Source organism: Equus asinus, chromosome 9, assembly GCF_041296235.1.
Source record: "Equus asinus isolate D_3611 breed Donkey chromosome 9, EquAss-T2T_v2, whole genome shotgun sequence".
Taxonomy (NCBI): Eukaryota; Metazoa; Chordata; class Mammalia; order Perissodactyla; family Equidae; genus Equus; species Equus asinus.
Window position 1 is genome coordinate 14,572,470 of NC_091798.1, and position 21,397 is coordinate 14,593,866.

The 21,397-nt window shown below is 47.5% G+C and overlaps 1 protein-coding gene across 1 annotated transcript in view; it reads left to right on the forward strand.

The window, feature by feature from the left end:
* SLIT3 (slit guidance ligand 3) overlaps nucleotides 1–21,397 on the forward strand; it is a 588,267-nt gene that overhangs the window by 434,581 nt on the left and 132,289 nt on the right. The window contains exons 7-8 of the mRNA XM_070517106.1: nucleotides 8,097–8,168; nucleotides 14,267–14,430. Of these exons, the coding sequence (XP_070373207.1) occupies nucleotides 8,097–8,168; nucleotides 14,267–14,430 (236 nt within the window). The remainder of the gene's footprint in view (nucleotides 1–8,096; nucleotides 8,169–14,266; nucleotides 14,431–21,397) is intronic.

The following is a 21,397-nucleotide window of genomic DNA, read 5'->3' on the forward strand; positions in this document are numbered from 1 at the left end:
ACACCATTGCCCTCTCTTCTCTGTAGACTCTACTACAGCCTGTGGTCTCAGTGCTGAGCCCTCTCTGTTGCTCAGACAAGAGGCAGGTCGGGTAATGCTGTTGCTTTGAGTATCCTTAGCAGTGGGGCAAATACCACACTCCCTGCCACATGGAAGTCAGGGCTGAGTCTACCACTAACCGAGATGATTCGCTTCCCCCTTGGGAAGACATGGAAATTGGACAGCCAACGCCTGTCGAAGACCATCCTGTAAGAGGCAGTTTCGTGAATGCTTAAAAATATAGGTCCTGATGTCACACTTTCCTGGATCTGAATTTCGGCTCCACAACTCTATAGCTGTGTGATCAGGGCAGAGTTCATTGATCTTTCTAGAATCCAAAATGGAAATGACAATAGTATCTCAGAGTTTGGGGGAGGATTAAATGAGATAATGTATGAAAAATGCTCAGCCCAGTGCCAGCACATAGCAAAAACTTAATAAACCGTATAAGTATTATTATTGTTATTGTTATGGGCATCTTTGTTGGAAGATCTTGGCAAGCTCACCTCAAAGCAATATCCTTTTCTAGTCTAGCTCATTAGAGGAAAGTAGAGAGTTCATGGTAGAACCTATAACATTCAGTTTAGGTTTTCTCAAAGGATGCATTATTGTACATTGTTTTTCCTGATTTCTGGAGTTTCCTAGAGCTTCCAGCCAAATCAGAATAGTGCATAGCTGAGTGAGAAAAGCAAGTTCAGCCTTGGTAGGAGGGAAATAAGGGGGCTTCATCCAAAAATGACTGGGTCAGTGCAGTTGGGGAGAGACTGGGCTGAGGGAAAGGCTTGAGGATTCCTCTCCCAACCTCAGTGGACCTAGTGGGCATTCTGTGTGTATTCTCCTAGGGTCAAGTTCACAACAAGATGCCATAAACACACATTCTAATGGGCCAAGCCAGCCAACAGCATTCACATTCCCTGGATCTAGGAGCATATGGAAGGGCCTGATCATCAGCAATAGTCCTTGATCCCGGTGCCATGATGGCTGTCAGTTAGTAGCCACCAAGTAAGACCAAGACAAGCCAGTCCTGCTTTGACATGTGAGCCAGAGAGCAGAGCAGGCTCCCGAAGGATCTGAAGTACCCTCAGTTTCATTCCTCTCCCTCCCTGAGCCAGCAAGGAGAGGCAGAAATGAATCTCCAGCCCCTCCCCTTGCAGTCTCCATGCTACCAGAATCCCTCTGTGCTTTTCATCCTTCATACCAGCAGTTTAGATATTTCCCCCAGGGTCCAGCCACAGTATTTACACTCAGCTGCTCCCCAGGAAATGATTTTGCCTACTTTGGTTATGTCTGCCCCGTGAATTCAATATAAGCCCTGTTGGAGGTAGTTATATCTTTTGGGCTTAGAATGCTGGTCATTGGACACCTACAATTGTAAGCACAAGTCAGGGCATCTCCAGGGTCACTTTAAAAAGACATCCTGTTGCCATGGCTGCTGAGGACTCACCAAGAGTCCTTCCTAGGGACCGTTAAGGAGGGAGCCACCTTATTTATCCCTACTTAAAGAGAAGTCAACCCACCTTGAGACAGGGGATGAATGGGCCAGTCTGCCAAGGGGGTCTATCTGACCTAAGGAGTCTGATTCCCCACCTGTGTGGAGGGGAAAAAGAGGGGTTCCAAGAGTGTCCCCAGCTCCAAGGTTGGCACGCTGGGAGACTGCAGTGGCACTTACTGTGGATGCCTGGTTTTGCAATTATGTGATACATGCTCACAGATAATATTGCTCCATTAGAGCCAATTACATAGTGTTATGGACACACAACACGCAGATTACACCCAGAGCCAGGAAAGCACAGTGATAAAGCGATGGCCTAATCGGAGGAGACAGAGGGAAATGTCAGCCTTATTAAGGTTTCCAGGGTGGCATGGCTACAGCTGGACTTAGCTCCTCCAGATCAAAGATGGCTGTCTTGAGTGATGCAAGGAGAGCCACACTTTAGCACTCAGCAGAGAAGAGTGGGGAGCTAAGTTGGAGCTCTCCACAGGTGCTTGCAGCCACCTCCATTGAGGGCTATGTACTGTTTCAGAACTTGGGCCTCTTCCTAAGTACACAAGAGGCCTTCAGTCCCTGGGGCAGCAAGGGACAGCCTATATTCTGCCCTCTATACCTAAGTAAAGACTCTGTTCTTAGCCTTTTGCTTCGTTCAGTGGTTTTCCAACTTGAGCTTGCATGAGAATTCTCTGGAGAGTTCATTAAAACACACAAAGCTGGGCCTACCCAGAGGTTCTGATTCTGGAGGTGTGGGTGGGGCCTGAGAAGATGCATCTCTAACAAGTTCCCAGGTGATGCTGCAGCTCTGGGGACCACACTTTGAGATCCACTGCCCAAGTCGTTCCATGCCCAACCCGAGATGGTTTCACCTGCCATTTCTTGAACAGGGCCTTCTTCTAGGCTCTGATTCCATCACAGCATTGCAGGTTCCAGGAGTAGTGGGACCCTCCTTCCAGGGGAGTATAAGGTGGGGGCGAGAAGTGTGGCTTCTAGAGTTAGACTGCCTGCTTTTGAATCTCAGCTCTACCGCTTGCTGCTTGGGCTTTCCCGCCAATGTTTTTTGGTTTTATTTTTAAGTTTTGAAAGCCAGTGACCTAATCTACTTTTCTTACAGAGCAGTTAATAGGACTTGCCTGGCATATTGCACTTAATCACTGGCAAAGACAGGACTAGAACCGCCCAGTTCTAGAGCAGCCAGGGGTCAGCAAACATTGTCTATAAAAAGCCAGTTAGTAAATATTTTAGTCTTTGCATGCCATATGGTCTCTGTCGCAACTACTCAGCCGTTGTAACATGAAAGCAGCGTAGACAATACATAAACGAATGGGTAAAACTTTATTTACAAAAATACTCTGTGTTGGATGGGATTTGGCCTGTGAGCAGTAGTCTGCCAGCCCATGGGACAGACCAGTATGTGACCATTTCCTCATGCATTCATCATTACTGGGGAGCCCTTGTCTTGCAATGGTACCCCAGTATTTAGCTAAGGAGGACAGGGCATCACAAACTTGGTTTGATTTGTGCATTATAGGACCAGTAGTAAGTTCACTAAACCCCTAGTGCCCTGGAAAAAAATTTAATGCCCCCTTTCTAGTGCTCACAATCGAGAGAGAATGGATGCGTTGACAGAGGTAGCATTGTCCAAATAGATCATTTTAATATGGAAAATGACCCCTTTTCATTAGGCTTTTATGCTCCAATTATGACAAAACAGAAAAAAAGACTGAACAGTATACAGGTCAAACTTAGTCTCAGTGTAAATACAGTATTTATAATGGGGTAAGGGCTGGGGCCGGCCTGGTGGTGCAGCGGTTAAGTTTGCACATTCCGCTTCGGCAGCCGGGGGTTTGCTGGTTTGGATCATGGGTGCGGACATGGCACCGCTTGGCACACCATGCTGTGGTAGGCGTCCCACATATAAAGTAGAGGAAGATGGGCACAGATGTTAGCTCAGGGCCAGTCTTCCTCAGCAAAAAGAGGAGGATTGGCAGCAGATGTTAGCTCAGGGTTAATCTTCCTCAAAAAGAAAAAAAAAACAGCATAAGGGCTTTATAAGAGAGAAATGGGAGGTAGATGGACTGTCTTTTAAATCTTCTGGGGGGAAATTGCCTTATTTCTAATTCATACTGAAATGCCCATTCAGTAGCTTGTGATGGTGCAAAAAGAGGAGGCAAGAACAGTCCTAAAGTTTTATTGAATTAATTTGACCTGAACTTGAGCTTGAAACCTGATGGAAAATGCTGAATTGAGAGCATTTATTTGGAGAAAAACCTCCAACCTGGGTGACTTGCAATAAAGCATATTTTCTCAAAATATCTCCAAGGAGCAGAGCAGGATTGAATCTAGACTCTGGAACTAGCAAAACTCTTCCAGGAGATGGAGGTAAATAAGATGAGGTTGATGAGGTCACCACAGCTTAGTCTGGGCTGGTCATCCAATGGCAGCATGGGGGCGGGGGGGGGTCTTTGTCGGACCAAACCATTTATTTTTCTGCTGGATAATCTTCAAGGAAGTTTATAGAACAAGAGGCAGCAGGAGGCTTGTGCACTTATTTCTAGCTTTGGGTACCAGAGTGGAGATAACAGAGGATATCCATGCCAGGGTAACAATTTGCCCTGAAAACAGGAGGCAGTGTGTAAGTTGGGAGAAATTGTGATGTAAAGAAAGAATACTAAGTCTTGAATCCTCCAGGAGCTCATGTGCCACCCTGGGTGAGTCCTTACCTCTCGTAGCCTCAAATTGCACATTCTATAAAATGGGGAGAATAATTCCAACCTCAGGGTATCAAATGAGATGAATGGGAAAGTGTCTTGTAAACTATAAAGAACTAAAACAAACACAAGCTACAATAATAGTAGCAATAATTATTGGCCATTGCCTATGCGCCAGGCAGTGTGCTAAAATGAGTGCTGTCCATGCCTCGTTTCAAGGGGATGGTGGTTGGCTGGAAATGTCATCACAAGGGTCCTCATAAGAGGGAGGCAGGAGATCACCATGAACAGTAGGACATGTGACAACAGAAGCAAGAGTTTGGAGTGATGCAAGGAAGGGACCATGAGCCAAGGGATGTGGGTGTCCTCTACAAGCTGCAAAAGGCAAGGAAATGAATTTTCCCGATGCCTCTAGAAGAAACGCCATCCCGTGAATCCATTTTAGACTTCCGATCTGCAGGCTGTAAGAGAATAAATTTGTATTGCTTTAAGACACAAAATTTGTGGTAGTCTGTTACAGCAGTAATAGACAACTCATACAGGCATCCTTCCTGGAGTCAGCTTGTTTGGGTTCAAGTCCTGGTACCACCACTTGCTCCATCCATGAAATGGAGATGACAAAAAAAAAAAGTACTTGCTTCAGAGGGTGATTTGTGGAATTAAATGAGATGGTACAAGTTGAGTCCTTAGCCCAGTGCCTGCCTGGCATACAATAAGCTCTCAGTTAACCTTGGCGATTATTATTATCATCTCATTTAATCACCAATAAAGCTCTATGAAACTGGTGCTGTTATTATCCCCGTGTTACAAAGGAGGAAACCTAATAAGATTAAGAAAACTTAGTCCTGGTTGCACAGGCTGGCAGTGGCAGAGCCACAACCTAAACCAGGTCTTTGCCTCTGGGAGCTGTGCTCACCGACTCTGCTCCACTGTGCTGGGGTTATGACAACGACACTTCCATTGAATGCCAGCTATTTAGGCTGGGGCACGAGAACCAGATAGAGCACAGTGCTCCCATCACAGGCAAAAGCTGCCAAGACTGGAAATCAAATAATCCGTGTTTATTAGGGAAACAAAAACTGTAGCTGCCATGGAGACCAGCGTCCAAGAGGTTACCAACCCTCTGACATCCCTTGGCTGGCCAGCCCCACACAGCAAATCATGAAAGTCTGAATAGCGTGTTTAGTCATTTTGGTTCTGGAATAATTGCTATTATCGTAAATGTTTTATGGCCCTCATTACGGCTCGCATTTAAATATCAGTGTAGTAATACGTTAATAAGTCATCGCTACCGGACTGCTGCCGGATGCGGTTCCAGCCCAAGCCCTGCATGTAACTGCACTGTGTATTTAGCTGAATTAGGGCTGGCTGCGAACTCAACCTGACGTTGAGTGGCTGGGCATGGTCAGAAGCAAGGCTCTTTGCTGCAAAGGCTTCTTGTTCTTTGCCTTTGAGACATGAGGATGCTCGGATTTTTGTCTGGTTGTCAGTCAACGACCCTAACTAGGTATCCCCCAAGTGTGGAGCCTAGAACTCTAGGATGGACAGCAGAGGAAATGAAGGCATTGTTTCTGCCCCAGAGGCATTCCTAATCTGATGGCGAAGGGGTGGCGGCGACATAGTTCTCACTCCCAGGGAGCTCCCTGGCAAGGCAGGAGACCCTGGTCTGAAGTGAGTGACAGATTCTTCAGCCCTCTCTGATGAGATATTCCGAACCCTTCTTGGGCGGATGGAGATAGGATGGATTAACACACACACGCACACACACACTCTTAGAAAAGATAAGCCACGTGAAACAAAACTGCTACAGAGGTTCAACTTCATAAAGGCCAAGTGTCTGCACTGGTGCATTGGTAAAGTTAGGGAGTTAGCAGAAGCAGGCAATGTAAATTTGGTCTGTTCATTCCTCTTTACTGTACTATATGCCTGAGATAGTGCCAGACACATGGTGGGTGCACAGTAAATATGGGAGGGAGGGAGGAAAAAGTATTAGGTTCTGTGCCTTTGGGTAAACAGATTTCCTCCTGGCCTTGTTAGCCAAACGAATGCCAGGAGGCCGGAGGGGATTGAGGAAGAGCCTGGGGTGAGGGAGATTGGGCACTGGAATCCTGCTGTGGGCTAGAGTCATGAGAGGCTGGAGAGGAATCTGTGCAGGACCCCTTGGGTGGGGTGGAGTGGGTATGGGGGCCACTGTGTGCTAGAGAAATCTCTGTTTCTATTTCATGGATGTTGAGGTAGGGGGAACAGGAATGACCAGGACAGGAATAAGTTGCTCCACCAATGTCAATAAAATGGTAGTCTCCTTTTACTGAGCACACGCTACATACTACGCCTTTGACCAGCCTATGAAGTAGGTACCGTTACCTGCCTCCTTCCACCAATGAAGAACCTGTGGATAAAAGATGTTGATAACTTGCCCAAGACCACGCAAGTGGGGAAAATAAGACTCAATCTGAACCATGTATGGACCAGGCCATGGGGCTAGAGTAACGCACAAGACAAAAAATGTTCCTGGCCTTGTGGGTCTTACAATTCAGAGGGCATTTTAAGAGAAGATAATGTGTTCACCAAGGGCCAAGGGCAAAAGAAATCTGCTTAACCAATGAAGGTTTCCAAAGAAAGGTTCCTTCCTGGGCCAATGGGGGCCTGTGGGAAAGTAAGAGGAGTTAGACTGATGAGAAGGGGATATCTGGGTGGAGCACAGGAGAAGAGAGAGCACAGGAGCAAGGGGCCACCAAGAAGGATTATACTAAGGACTATATCCCCCTCTTGCTCTTTGGGACGCAGGGTGAGGCAGGTATGGGATCAGAGAGCGAGAACTAGGCCTGGCCTTCATGCATATGGTGACCTCTCCATCTGGGTAGTTGCTGAACTAACTGACCGGAAAAGGCTCTTCTCCTACTTAACATTTCCACTTCTGCGGATGGCTTCTTTGTCTATCATGCTTTCCCTGCGCTTCTGTAATGGGTCCCTCTAGAAGGGTAAGCCCAGGGCTGTACTTGCCTACAGCCTGATTTCATTCAGCAGCCTTATTTTATTCTGGTTCACTTATGGGAGCTCACATCTTTCTCTTTCCTTTTCGCTTTACGAAGATACCAGTCAGTGCTAATGTTGCACTGTAGGAGTTCCCATCCGTAGTGATGGAGATGCACAAGAAAGAGGACTCAATCCCTGTCCTCAGTGAGCTCACACCCTCCCTTAAGATGTGCTTGAAGAGTCAGAAGATGGCTGGAAGATCCTTACCAAATGACCTCTGCACATAGCCTCCAGCCTCACACCACCGTGGGGCAGTAGCTACAATGTGCAGAGCGAGGAGTTTGGAGCAAGATAGTGCTGGGTTCAAATCCCATTGCCTGAGCTTAGCAGCTAAGAGTCCTTGGAAAAGCTATTTTACTTCTCTGTGGCTCAGCCTCCTCGTCTGTAATATGGAGATAAGACCTACCCTATAGAGTTGTGTGTTACCAAACAATGACCTCTATCTGTTTTGTTTTCTCTACAACGAGGACAATGATACATAACTGGCACATAGTTGTGAGAATTAGAAATATTGTTGTGAAGCACTCAGCCCATAGAAGGGTTTCAGGGAGTGATACTGTTACTCCAGGTGGATCAGTAAGTACTGAGAGGGCAGCAGAGGGGAGGAGGGACCCATCTGAGAAAAGGAGCCAGGGATTCTCTTACCATCTGGAGATCCATCCACTTGTCTCCAGCGGCTCCACCGACTGACCCGTGACCGTTGATTTATGGTCCCTCTTGCAGTCACATCCATCCCTCCCCCCACTTTCCATAAGCATCTTTGGTGCCCCCTCAATGCTGCTTCCTTGTTAACCATTTGCCTTTTTCCTCTGTCTCCGCAGCACACTCAACAACAACAACATTAGCCGCATCCTGGTCACTAGCTTCAACCACATGCCGAAGATTCGAACTCTGTGAGTAAAGGTCCCTGCTTCATCCCCTGCCTACCACCCTCTTACACAGCCTAAAGTGCGGCACGCTAAGCTACTTATAAAACCTACCGTGCTGTGACCTCTCAGGTGGTTCCTATGTCCAAGTGCCTCCTCCTTCTGTTAACTAAGGGGTGTCTTGGTGAGCGAGGGCAGAGGGGGAAGGGTCACAGTGCTAGCCGTGGTTCTGAACCACCAGGCTGCCATAGACAGATTCATTTCCCTTCGCCTTGGGAATTTTTCTGGACTGTGGAAATCTTTGTGTTTTCCATCCTAATGGAAAAGTTTATTAGTGTTAATATTGTCATGAAACATGTAGAACTGGGACATAATGATTCACCATTTCCTTAGCGAATGTCATGTACTTTTGGCAGTTCTATCATATTGCCCATGGTTACAATTGTTTTCCCTTCTGGGAACAGTGGAGGAAAGGGAGTCTTAGTCCGTCCTTCTCCTCGTCCTCCCAGCCCCCACCTACCACACTCCCCTGCTCACCGGTTCCCTGGATGATATTCTGATATTAGAATGCAGTACCTTGGTTCTTTATCTTTAATGTGTTGGGTGGACTCAGGCCTTCCAGGCTGTGTACTCAGGAAGCAAATCTCCCCATAACACCCCATACTGAGAGCGGTTCCATTGCCTTTGTTACCTGGGGAGTTCCCCTCCACTCTCAGCCAGAAACGCTTTTGTAAGCTTCTCTGCAAATGAACTCTGTTGGCCTTTCCAAAGGAGTTCATGCTGGATGCTTTTCTTGTGTTGGTGGAGCCTCAGTGGTGTGTACATCACAGGAGTAGGGGAGAGTCAGCCCCCAAGAGTAAAGTGCCTGGCATGTAGTAGACAATAAATGATGTTAATTGTTACATGATGATGATACTACTTACCTAGAAATCTGGACTGAAAAAAACCAGCAACCAGCTTATCTATGGCCCCTGAACAACATGGAATCCACAGAAATTTGAAAATCCTTAGAGTGATTGTTCCTAGAGTAAGGTCCCTAGACTAGCAGTGTCAGCACCACCTGGAACTTGTTAGGAAAGCAAAATTTCAGGCCCCACCCTAAACCGATGGAATCAGAATCTCAGGGGCTGGGGCCAACCACCTGTTTTTAACAAGCCCTCTGGGTGATTTTGATACCCATAATGTTTGAGAACCCCTGCTTTAGCAAGAAAGCGACCTTATCTCTGGTGAGAATGAAGCAAAGACCAATGAGGCAATTTATAAGGAAATGGTACAGAGCACCCTAAGAAGGACATGGAGTTGGGAGTCAGGCAGACCTGAGTTTAAATGCAAGCTCTGCCACTTACTCTGGGCAAGTGTCTTCATCTCTCTGTATTTCAAGGACAGTGAATTAATAAATGCTTGACTCCAAGTTGTGATAACGAAATGTGATAACATGTAAAGTGCCTGGTCATGGTGTGCACTCAACAAATACTAGTTCTTCTAAAGAAGAAGAATCTGAGCCCAGTTTCCATCAGTTTCCCAGTTCTTCCTCGATCCCTCATGTATAACATAATTCAGCCAAGAAAATCCATCTTTTTCACGCCTTTTAAAAATGGGGTGGTGCAGTAATGGAATTTTAAGAAGAAACCATTGAGTCTTCAAAGATTTCTTCAAAGTCCCCAGCAAACCACGAATGGACTGCAGAAGAGTGTGGACCAGGGCTCCTGGCCAAGAAGCTATGAGCAAGCCTCAGGTGTTGGGCCTGCATCTGCCCAGGCAAGTGGGTGGAAGGGAAGAAATACAGTTCTCACCTGCAGAAGTCGGCAGTCCAGCGCCCGTGAGCTGTTCCTCTGTGATTTCTACTCCCCCTCTTGTTATTTTCAGCTTAGGAGCAGCAGTAACGGGAGCTGGGCTGGGTCTACAGGAGCAGGGGAGAGATGGCTAGGTCTGGGTCTTGGGTGCTTTGTTTGGGTGTACGTGGTAGGGGAAGGGGATGGGAGAGACTTTTCTCCTTGATTCTGTTGTCATTCTTCCCCGTGGTCCTGAACACTCATCTGATGACTTCAGATCAATCAGTCAATCTCGTCTGTTCTCTTTGCTCCCTGCCTGCTGCCATTTTCTCTTTAGTTTAATTTCAGAGATGGCTCTGTATAGAACTCCCTGGAGACTTCAGCTGACTAATCCCCCTTCACTGTAATTAAAGGTGGGGGGGCAGAGACTGGTGGTGGAGAAGCAGGGAAGAGGAGAGAGGAAGGAAGTCATAAATGGGAATTCTAAAGGAAAGCTTTTATATTGAATTCAGAAAGCCACATTTTATAGAAAATGAACACTGACCCTCTCTAAAAGGATTTGTTGGAAATTCAATTTAGCGTCTGTGGCTAAAAGGTGCCTTTTACAAATTGGCATTTGTATACATTCACCTTATCTTCTATAAAGGTGGTTTTGCCAACATGGAATATAGTGTTTTCGTCAGCAAAAGATTGCAGGACAACGTGCAGGAACCACCTAGTCACCTTGATGCTGTGATGTCTAAATAAGAAATGATAGCCTTGTACGGGCAGGGCCGTAGGTTGGGAAGAGACTGAAGTCTGGAGCTAGTCTCCCCACAATAATAATAAGAGCAAACATTTCTTCAGTGGCTTACCAGGTACCAGGCCTTGTGCTAAGCACTTCTCATGAATCATTTCAATCCTCACAAAAGCCCTCACAAAAGGGCACCAGTAATATCCCCATTTTACAGATGGTAAGACTGAAGCCCAGAGTTAAATCACTACCTAAAGTCCGAGTCGGAAAGCACAGAGCCAGTGTCAGATTCAAGCAGTTTGACATGAGAACCTCGTACCATTCAGCAGAAACAAGAGCAGAAGAGCATGTTCCAGGTGAGCTGGGAAAGGAAAGACCAGAGCTGCTGCAGGGCCACTAGAGGCCACCTTCTCCATGTTATTGCCACCCCAACTCACCAAAAATGTTGAGAGTAATTAAAGTAATTTCCCTTGCCACTCAAGAGGGTTAGACGTCCTGGCAGTGTCCAGGCTCAAGTTTCATGGTCATCGTGATTGCTTTTCTTTCAATCTTAGTATTTGGGATGATACTGCTCAATTTGATCCCCCAAATATGATAGGAAAGGCTGCTTGAAAGCCTCTGCCCAGCTCAACTCTCCCAGCATTTCTAGTGGGTAAAATTCCAAAAGGGAGATCTGAGCCCCTCCACTGCGCTGGGCTTTTGACAAGAGGCTTCCAAGGAAGTTTGATCACCTCTTTTTTTTTTTTTTTTTTTTTTGGTGATGAAGATTGGCCTTGAGCTAATATCTGTTGCCAATCTTCCTCTTTTTGCTTGAGGAAGATTGTCACTGAGGTAACATCTGTGCCAATCTTCCTCTCTTCTATGTGGGATGCTGCAACAGCCTGGCTCGGCAAGCGGTGCTAGGTCTGCCCCTGGCATCCGAACCTGTGAACCCCAGGCTGCCGAAGCACAGTGTGCGAACTTAACCACTACGCCACCAGGCCAGCTCCTGGTCACCTCTATTCCATTGTCGCACTTGGGAGGGGAGAAATTCTTACAAAAGAACAAAGGGACAGGGGCCACCCATATGTAGCAAGGTTAAGAAGAGAGGTCACTCGGGGCTGGCCGGCGAGGGTGCGGAAGAACCAGCCTAATATAATCTTCCAAAAGGGAAACCTCTGACATTTTGATTATCCCTGAAATTAATCAGCTCAGTAAGGGTCTGGCTTACCTAAACCTCGTTTTTGTTGTTCCATTGATCTCTTACCCCTGATTGGAACTGCCGGGAACCTGTTCACATTGATCCGCCTCCTGGGCCCACGCTCCTTGCTTCATAGTGAGCCCTGTGTCCTCAGCTTCCATGCCCCACTGCCAAAGAGGAAGACCGCCTTCCCTGCTAAAACCTAGACTCTCATTCACAGGCTGCGATCTCCTGGCACACGCAAGAATTCCAGCACCACTGCAGCCTGTGCATGCCACCGCAGCCCGGCTCCGCTCCTCCCTTCACCAAGACCTGACCCACTGTTGCCATTTTCCTAGGCACCCTGTGTACCCAGTGCTGTGTTCCTGGCCATGGAATATCCCCGCCCTGTCCCCGGCCCCCTCTCTCTCTCAGGGCAGCTCACTAATGGGTCAGGAGACAGATCGTTCTCACTCACGCTGCAATTTCCCAAGAAGGCCCAGCGTGGAGGAGGAGTTCCCTCCTCTGCTTGTGCTTTTTAGGAAAGAGCTAACAGCTACCCTCCACCACCTTGTCCCTCTCTGTCCTTGGCACAAAGTGGTCATCTTTCTTGAATCCACAGAGGTCTTGCTTGCCTCTTAGAGCTGAGGTCCTTCTGCTCAGCTGAGGACTTTGTCTCCCCACCCCTTCCTACCTAGCACACCTCTTTCTGGAGCACCAGGCGCAGAGGAAGCCATGCTCACTTCAGCAGTACAAGGGTCTGAGTTTTGAAACTCAAAGAGGAGAATTGCTTGGGGGCCAGTTACAGGCACAGTATCTTGGGCCTAGGAACCTATAAAAATGTGTTTGGTCTTAATATGTAGACTCTGAAGTAAAAAAAGAACATTACAACATCAAAACTGATCATTTTTAAACAAAATCATAGAAACCTTTTTAAATTTTTTTTCAGCAGAAAGAAAATGGCATTCTCTGTGGGATATGACCTCATTTAGTGAGTCTGATATTGTAGGATCTGGGGCCCCCTTAGGTTGCCAAGAATCCACAGTGGCCCTGGCCTGCCAGAGGTTTGCATCCATGCAGGGGCCGGGAGGCTGGCCGGCATGCAGCGCAAGTTAGCTGCCCTCAGCCGGTGTTTAGCAACATTGACCTTACACCAAGTGAAGTGTGGTCAAGAGCCCTTCAGCTCTCTCCATTTCAGGCACGGAGGTAGCCTGAGCCACTGCTCCCAGCTGCCACTCAGTATTAGCTGACTTGACACAGAGTACTTGAAAGTCCCAAGATCGTGCTGGCTGATTAGCATGTCCGGGATCCGGCATTTGAAATTTGCATCAGAAAACCAAGTGTATGATAAGCTGATGTGACTAAGACTCTCCTACCTCCGCTTCTGATGACCTAGAGTCGTAGTGAAGGTGGAAGTTGGCAACCCCAATAGAGAAACCTTGGGGAAGAACCTTTAGAAGCCCCTGTATATCCTTAGTTTGCCCCCCACTTAGTGGAAAGGAAATTCAAGTGATTTAACCAGACAGGATTCCCCGAAGAAGTGGAACCTGCAGATCCCTCGAGGGAATCTTACTCACTCAAGGGCAAGAAAGTGATCTGGAATCACAGCTGCTAGAGGGAGAAGCCAAAGAGTTCTGAAACTGGTTAGGAAGTCTTTTCAGAGGCACCTGACCCAGTCAGAATAGAAAATACACCAGGTGGATTTGAACTTGGGAAGGAGACGAAGGGCACCATGGAGAGATGCCTGAGGATTGCAGGAGTCTGTAAGGGACAACACCTTATTTAAACAGGAGGATGGAGAGAAAGTGCATTCCTCACAAAGCATCCTTCTCTCCATGCTTTGCTAACCCTGGCAAGTGCACACAGTGGTATTGGTTTCAGGCTCACCAGCATTATATGCAGGGGGTTCACTAAAGGAACACTTAGGAAGAGGGCAAAAGGTTCAGAGCAACAGCATATCTCAGCCACCCCACCACCATAGACGGGCCGGGGCTTGGGGTGGGAGGGGCGTTGAGATTGAGAAGCTGTTTTGAGCCATCTGTAACTCAAGCTAGCTAAAGTACTGAAATTTGCATAAGTCACCCCTTTGGAAGTTTGGAAGTCTGACTCGAATCAGGACTGTCGCTATAACAGTGTCACTCTCCCTCTCCTATGGGCTGAGCTTTCTTAAGTGGGAAACCAAAGGGTGGAATTACTATTAAGAAATGGGGAATTGCTTACACCCTGGAGGCATCCACTGGATGTGGCCTGCATGTGAAGGTAACTGTCATTTGTGGCTTGGCAATAACGGAGTGAGGCCCCTGGGGTAATTCAGTAGTGCAGAGGGAGATGCTCCCTGGGCTCCTGAGAATCCTCACACTGGGCAAAGGGGCACAGAGGTTTGGCCTACTCTCTTCAGCCAGTGGCAGCCTCTCCACTTCACGCTGTTACAGTGTCTTTCTTCTGTCCCTTCCTCTCCCAGGCGTCTCCACTCCAACAACCTGTACTGTGACTGCCACCTGGCCTGGCTCTCGGATTGGCTGCGACAGCGGCGGACGATTGGCCAGTTCACACTCTGCATGGCTCCTGTGCACCTGCGGGGCTTCAACGTGGCGGACGTGCAGAAGAAGGAGTACGTGTGCCCAGGTGAGCCAGGCACCGCCCCCCTTCTGTGCGGTGACTCACCCACCCGCGAGGTCTCCCTGACATCACACTGGCCTTGAATACACACCCCAGCTCAGAGCTTGGTGTGGAACCCCCTAGGTTACCTCAGCACTCCTCAGTCACTTAAAGAACTCTGGAGTGCCACAAGGGGTTCCAAAAAAGAAGCTCTTGTCATCTGGTCAAGGAAAACGCTAAAGGAACTCATGGGTCACTTTCTGTTAAGCCTCATAGTCCAGTGACGCTAAGAAACCTAACATTTGTTAGGTACTTTAGCATTTGCTAAACACATTCCTGTTGTCCAGTTGCTCATAGAAATTGGGAGAAAGGATAATGGAGGCTGTGGGGTCAGCCTGCTTGGCTGGACATCCTAGCTCTTCCCACTACTGGAGTGTGACTTTGGCAAGTTACCGTATGTCTGCAAAATGGAAATAATAGTGGTACATAACTCAGGGATGGGTGGGAGGTTGAAATGCAATAATGCATATAAAGCACTTAGCATAATACACAGCACTTGCTAAGAACCCATAAGTGGAGCTTAATTATCGTAGTTTAGCGGGCCCACAAAATGTGCTGAGCACGCAGAAGCGCTTGATCGGCAGGTGGCCGAAGTGTAATAGAAGCACAGAGTGCCCGCGTAGCACAGAAAGCAGAACCGTGCGCGGACATAACGGAGGACAGCTCACATCTCCAGGGATGGGAGGAGGCTGAGTGACCGAGAAAAATCTTCCCAGAGGATGTCGCTTTTGCCCCAGGACCTAACTTTTGTTTGCTTGTTTATCTTTAACTTGTCATTGACATCCTGCGCTCCTACCAACTCTTCCCTTCTCTGGTGACAAAGAAGTAGAGATAATTTCTTGATTTTCTCAAAAAAGAGAAAGTATTTGGTTGAGGAGTTTCCCAAAGAGGCCTTCCTGACATCCAGGAACCCTGTCTTGGAACTGGGGCCCCGTGGCCTCTACACGCTGATTTCGGGTATCAGCATGCGAGAGGAAAGGACAACAGGGAGCTTAGCCCCCGTGGCAGACCGCTTCTCACCTTTCTTAAGTGTTGCCCATTTCAGTATTGAAGTTTATTGAGCTGTCATGTGCTACGGGGCCCCGATGTGGCCAGGAGTGCAGAGTGGCCCTCTTCTGCTCTCAGGCTGCATTTACAATGTATAAGAATTTTCCATGAATTCAACTTCGTCTTGCTGTCTGCTGCTTTCTCCTGTCATGTTGCTACTTCAAGTTACTTATTATCCAAAAACATTTTAACACGTCTCAGAGCAGTACCTCAATAATTTCCTATAGACGCCCACTTAGAAATCACTTCCCATCAAACGCATAAAATAAAACCGTTTATCACACAGGCACCAAACTCAAATATAGTGACTGTAATTACAGTAATTATTAGGCAAAGGATACAATATCGGCGTAAGTGCCAGTGAAAGAAATAATTATAGAGTGCAGGAGTCATCCAAGAGCTAGTGAGAAAAACTAATTAGAGAGAATGTTAAAACACATCATTATAGGTGGGTGCCAAGTTTAATGCTCCACGAGAACACGAATACCACTTCGTCATGAAAGCACTTTCCCATCAAAGGAGGGGCGAGACATTGCTTACCCAACAGCAGTCAGGATCCAAAACCCAGGGGAGCAAGGCTGACCCTCCCAGGTCCTGGAAATGCTAGTGCCCCAGAGCTCCCTCGTTTGAAGCAGCTGATCTCACAGAGGGATTAATAGTTACATAGGAGCATCACTGTCACCTCCCCTTTTTATAGCGATTAAGCCCATTGCTTGTGATGGTCCCCGTAGCTTCTTAGTACAAAGCCAGGTACCTTTTGAGGACATGAGAATTTAGTTCACAGACTCCAGACATGACTATGCTATTAATCTCCTCCCTTTCACCAGTAGTGTGAATTTAGGGGAGCAGCATATGGGGACCCCTGTGCGTGAGGAATTCTTTAAATGCTTCCCCTCAGGCTGTCCTGGGTTAATAAATAGAATGCTGTGAGGGGTTACTTTCTGGAAAGATCTAAGTCAGATATAATGGTCTGGGGAACTGATGAATTGAACATCTATGATGAATGAGCCACCACTGTCATTAGCGGGGTACAAGAGGAGCACCCCGTCCAGAAAGTACTACCTCTTTAATCATTGTTAAAGATAGTCTGTGAGACTGTGGTAAAAGGATGCCAGAAGAAGCAGCGTGGAGCAAGACTCAGTCTGTGCACACGCAGGAGGTCAAAGAAAAGGGCTGTTTTCGTGTCCTGACCCTCCCACACACGTGCCCACCGCTGAGGGTACAGGCGCGCCCCCCCCCCCCAGCAGAGCCCAGCAAGGCATCTGAAGGAGGTTGTTTTGTATGAACCTGACTGCAGTCGTTTTAACCTGCAAAGCCTCTGTTGCCCCTTGTTCAAGCTGTTCCCCCAATAATTCACAGGAGGAGGACTTCAGTCAAGAAAGGAGGGGCAAGAACATCTCTTAAAAACTAGAGATTGTCTGCTCAGGAGACAGAAAGGCGTGGGGCACCAATTAAGCCATCACTGCGTGTAACTTCATCACCAGGGGCGCCTGTCAAGGCAGCATCAGAAACCTCCCTGGGCCCTTAAATGGTGTCAAAAAATTCACCAGACACATGACTCCAGAGACAGGACAGAGCTTTATCTCAGCCAGCCTGTGAGGGCCCTGCCTGCCCATGGCCCTGCTATCTGCCTTTGAACTAAATCCAGCTGTCTGGAGCTCAGCCTCTTCTCCCCAGAAGCCCTGGCTACAGGCTCCTTATCACTCCAGCTAACCCAGAAATTGGCTAGCGGTGCATTTTGGCAAAATTCTTCTCCTCTGTCAACTGTACCCTTCCAATTGAAGGCATTTATTTTCTTCCTCTGGGGAGACACTGGGAATTTTTCTCAAGGCTGGGGGACTATATCTTTATTTATTATTCATGTTTTTCTATGATATACAACAGGACTGCTTGGTTTCCTTCAGCTCCCGCTGAAAGGATTTCTCTGTTAACTTTTCTTGTTTCAAGAGGATGGTCAGGGCCCTAGGACCAGTAGAGTCTGCGATCCTTGCTTCTTGTTGCCTGAACCAGACCTGGAGTTCACCAGAGTTCATGTAACAGACCAGAGAGAAAGTTCTGCTTTGGCCATTACTCAGCTCATATCATATGAATTGCAAGTTGTTGGGGTTTTTTCCGTCTTTGTATAAAGGGTTTATTTTGAGGTTTAAACTCTAGGATTTATCTTCCATGTGTCAATTTTCTGGTACCTTAATCTGAGATAGCTTCTACTAGTCACAATTTATAATTCAAAGTTGTTAGTTAAATATTTGACCCCCTGAATCAGTTATCTCTTTCCTTTGAACATCTTTGAATTCATTGGTTTGTCTACCCATTTCACACTCATCTGCCCCTAGCTTTTGAATGTGAGATATATTTTTATGAAGATTAGTCTTCTAGTAATAAGGTGCTATGTCATTTTTTTCAGGTGCCCCAATGCCTAGAACAGTGCTTGATCCTAAAAGCCTCTCAACAAACACTTACTCATTTATCGTTAAAAACAAAATAGGCATATCTCCCTGGAAACAAGAAACTTTCCCCTTCTTTAATTTTTTTTTTTAATTTCAGACTAGTTACTAAGTATAAAGATAATTAAAGTAAGCCATGACTAGCCACCCATCTCCTTAGGAGGTTTTAATTAAAACACCATAATTGGACATTGCAGGAATGAGATTATTAGGTTTATTTAGCCATTCCTAAAATTATCATGCCTCTGGTATTTAAATCATGATCATTTATATTCTCATGATAATTGCTTGAGTCCCATTGTCATTGCAGTCTGTTGTTGGCTTTTGAAAGTCCAGAGGCCAACAGGGATGCTTAATTTGAATACTGGAATTAATTTATTGCCACATGCTCACAAGGCTGTTGGATTCTTCAACTCTACTGGGTGAAGTTCTCTTTAAAGACAGGGAGAAATAAACACAGCTCTGACACAAGAGTGCCCCGCCTTCTCCAGCATAGCTTACACAATCCGGGTCTCGGCCCCTGAGCCTTCTCTCCCTACCTCCTAAGATGCCGAGGCTCTGATGGTTTTCAGTTTCATGGCAATAAAGAGAGTTCTTTTGAGTGTCTTTGTGGCAGAGGAGATGGTAAGAAGAGCCCTGGGCCAAATGTAGAACTTCGTTCTTCACTAGCTGCATGATCTTGGGCAGTTGGCCGAACCTCCTTATTCTTTCATTTCCTCATCGATAGATTGGGAATAATAATAATAGAACCTGCATCATGGATTTTATGAAGATCGAGTGAGGTAATATATACAAAGCACTCAATGCAGTGTCTGGCACAGAGGAAATGTTCTGTAAAGTTCGCTGTTATTATGAGAATGATGGTCATTCTTAGTTTGGCCTCTCCTGTGTCCTTGGGCAAACACCCTCCCTCCTCTCTCAAGGCTCCTGTTTCCTCACCATCTCCATGGCTCTTTCTACATCTGAAGTTGGGTGACCTTTGCCCCACTCATCTGGTCAGACAAGTTAGGACCTTTCCCTGTGAGCATGAAGATCGTCCCCATTTGCCAATTAGGAGAAGAACAAAGGTGACCAGGTGGCACCTGGGCAGGACCGGTCTCCCTGGTCATCACTCCATCTCTCTTCTCTCTCAGAACTAGAGGAGGAGTTGGCAATCAGCGGAGATAGGGTAATTAGTGCACCGTCCATACTAGTGATCACAGGCGCGTTCCCTGTGGGAGGTCTAGCTGGGAACACTGTCCTGTCCTCTCACTCACTGAGTGCCCCTGCACCACACCTGGGAAGCAGCACCCTTGATGATAATGAAGAGCAGGGATGGCCAGCACCTCTGTTCCCCTGAGCTCTGCCCTTCCTTCACTCAAGACACCAGGCTGCAGTCTGGGGAGTCTTGGGAGACATCAGAAGGCTGGGTATTTGCGCTGGCCCAGTGATGTACTGGTTAAGTTCATATGTTCCGCTTTGGCAGCCCAGGGTTCACCACTGCGGATCCTGGGCATGGACAAGCCATGCTGTGGTGGCGTCCTACATAGCAGAACTAGAAGGACTTACAGCTAGGATATACAACTATGTACTGGGGGGCTTTGGGGAGAAAAAAATAGAAAAGAAGCCTGGACATCTGTTTCCTCCTTGTTTGGCACATAGGTAGCTTTGGCTGCAGATTGAAATTCGAGAGCGGAAGTGGTGATGAAGGAAAGGTGAGATGGGCCCCCAGAGGGGAGGCAGGTACTTGGCCCATTGCCCCAGCTCCCTGTTCTGGCTGAGAAGAGCCTTCCGCCTCCGTGTAGCAGCAAGTTCACAGGCACTCCTGAGTTTATAATAGAGCATCTTAGAAAGTAGATGACAGAGGTTCTGTGCGTTAGCTCTGATTTAAGGCGGCTTTCTTTGCCAGGGAGAGGAGGAGGCAGTACCGGGAGACAGGCTCACTCGAGGACCGTGAGGATTCATGGGCCCCGTGAGAGCGTGTTGTACAACAGGAACACACATGTGCATGCAGGCAGGCACGTACCCACACAGTCTGCTCGCCTCCAAGACATGTAGAGACTCTTTCTATCCTGATATAAAAACTCCATTCCTGTTCCTCTCTGCTTCCCAGCTCGTAGTGGTAGAATTTGCTGGGTAGAAAGATAGGTGTTTCCTCACTTTGTCCCCCTTGGAAGTCCATTGATCCCTGTGGCCACCCCCTCACAGGTGTGTACAGGAAAGCCTGGCAGGGACAGATTTGCTGAAAGAGCTCAGCAGAGTACCTGTGCAGGTGAGCTAGGCTCAGAGGGAGCCCCAGGGCACTGGGCAGACGGCCCTTGCTGAGTGCTGTGGTAGAAAGCCATGAACTTCAGGCGTGAGAGTCCCAGCTAACCGTAGCCACTCCATCTCCCCGCTCTATGCCTGATCCTGTGACCAGGGCCTCGGGCACTCAGAACTCAGGGGCCTCCCCTCAGGGCCCTTCCAGAAGGATCCATCACCTCCATAGGTTGGTGACATTCAGCCCCCACATCTGCCAGGCTTCTGGGCCAATTTCATTCATGTATTCGTCCTCTCAATCCCCCAAGGTATGTTTATCTAGTCCATGTTTGTGTCGGGCCCTGTTTTAGGCACTCTGGAGATAACTGAATAAGACAGAAAAGATCGCTGGCATTGTAGAATTTACATTCTGGTCCCAGTCTGTGCAGAGACAGCAAGCAAAGGGGTGGGACTTCTGCCTTCACAGCCCTCAGAGGCCCAGAGGGAAATGGGCTCGGTCCATCAGGCATTGATCAGAGGGAACTGTTTCCAGGAAGAACAAACCCATCTTTCAACTCTGTCTTAAACCTGAAGTGTGGTGTTTTAACGAGAGGGTAGCATCCTCACCACATGTGAATGCCTGGTTGGGGAACTGCCAGCTGGGATGCTGACAGAGGCTGTAATTACCGTGTTTCTCTCTGCGTAATTAAAGGTGTGGTTAGTGACCTGGTTAAGGAATCTTTTTCAGAGGCTTTTTGCCAAGACAACATCCCTTGAACACCCCCCTGAAATGTAGTGGAATCAGAGCCACCCTCTGAAAGACCCAGCTTATTCCCTGAGGGACTCAAGGCTGCAGACTGGGTCTGCTTTAAACAGAATTGACTTCAGCAAAGAAGTCAGAAGGGGAACCTTTGAAAAAACTCCATTTCAGAACTTTCTGTTGCCCATATGAGCGCTTGAATATAATGTGTTTTTTCCCTCCTTTGCCAACACATGCCATCCATTTCACTTCCCAAAAGTGAAATATTTTGGCAGATCAAAAGAGGGATGGCCATCCGACACCCTCTGCCACAATGGGTGGAAGTTCAGGAGCTCAGACTCAGCCCTCTGTGGAGCCCCTGGCATTTCCCAGGGTGTGGCGATGCTCCCTGGCTCTGTCAGGCACGCTTGCCCCTTGATGTGGAAGGCCAGGCGTGGCAGTTTTCTTGGGGGGGCACCATCTGCAC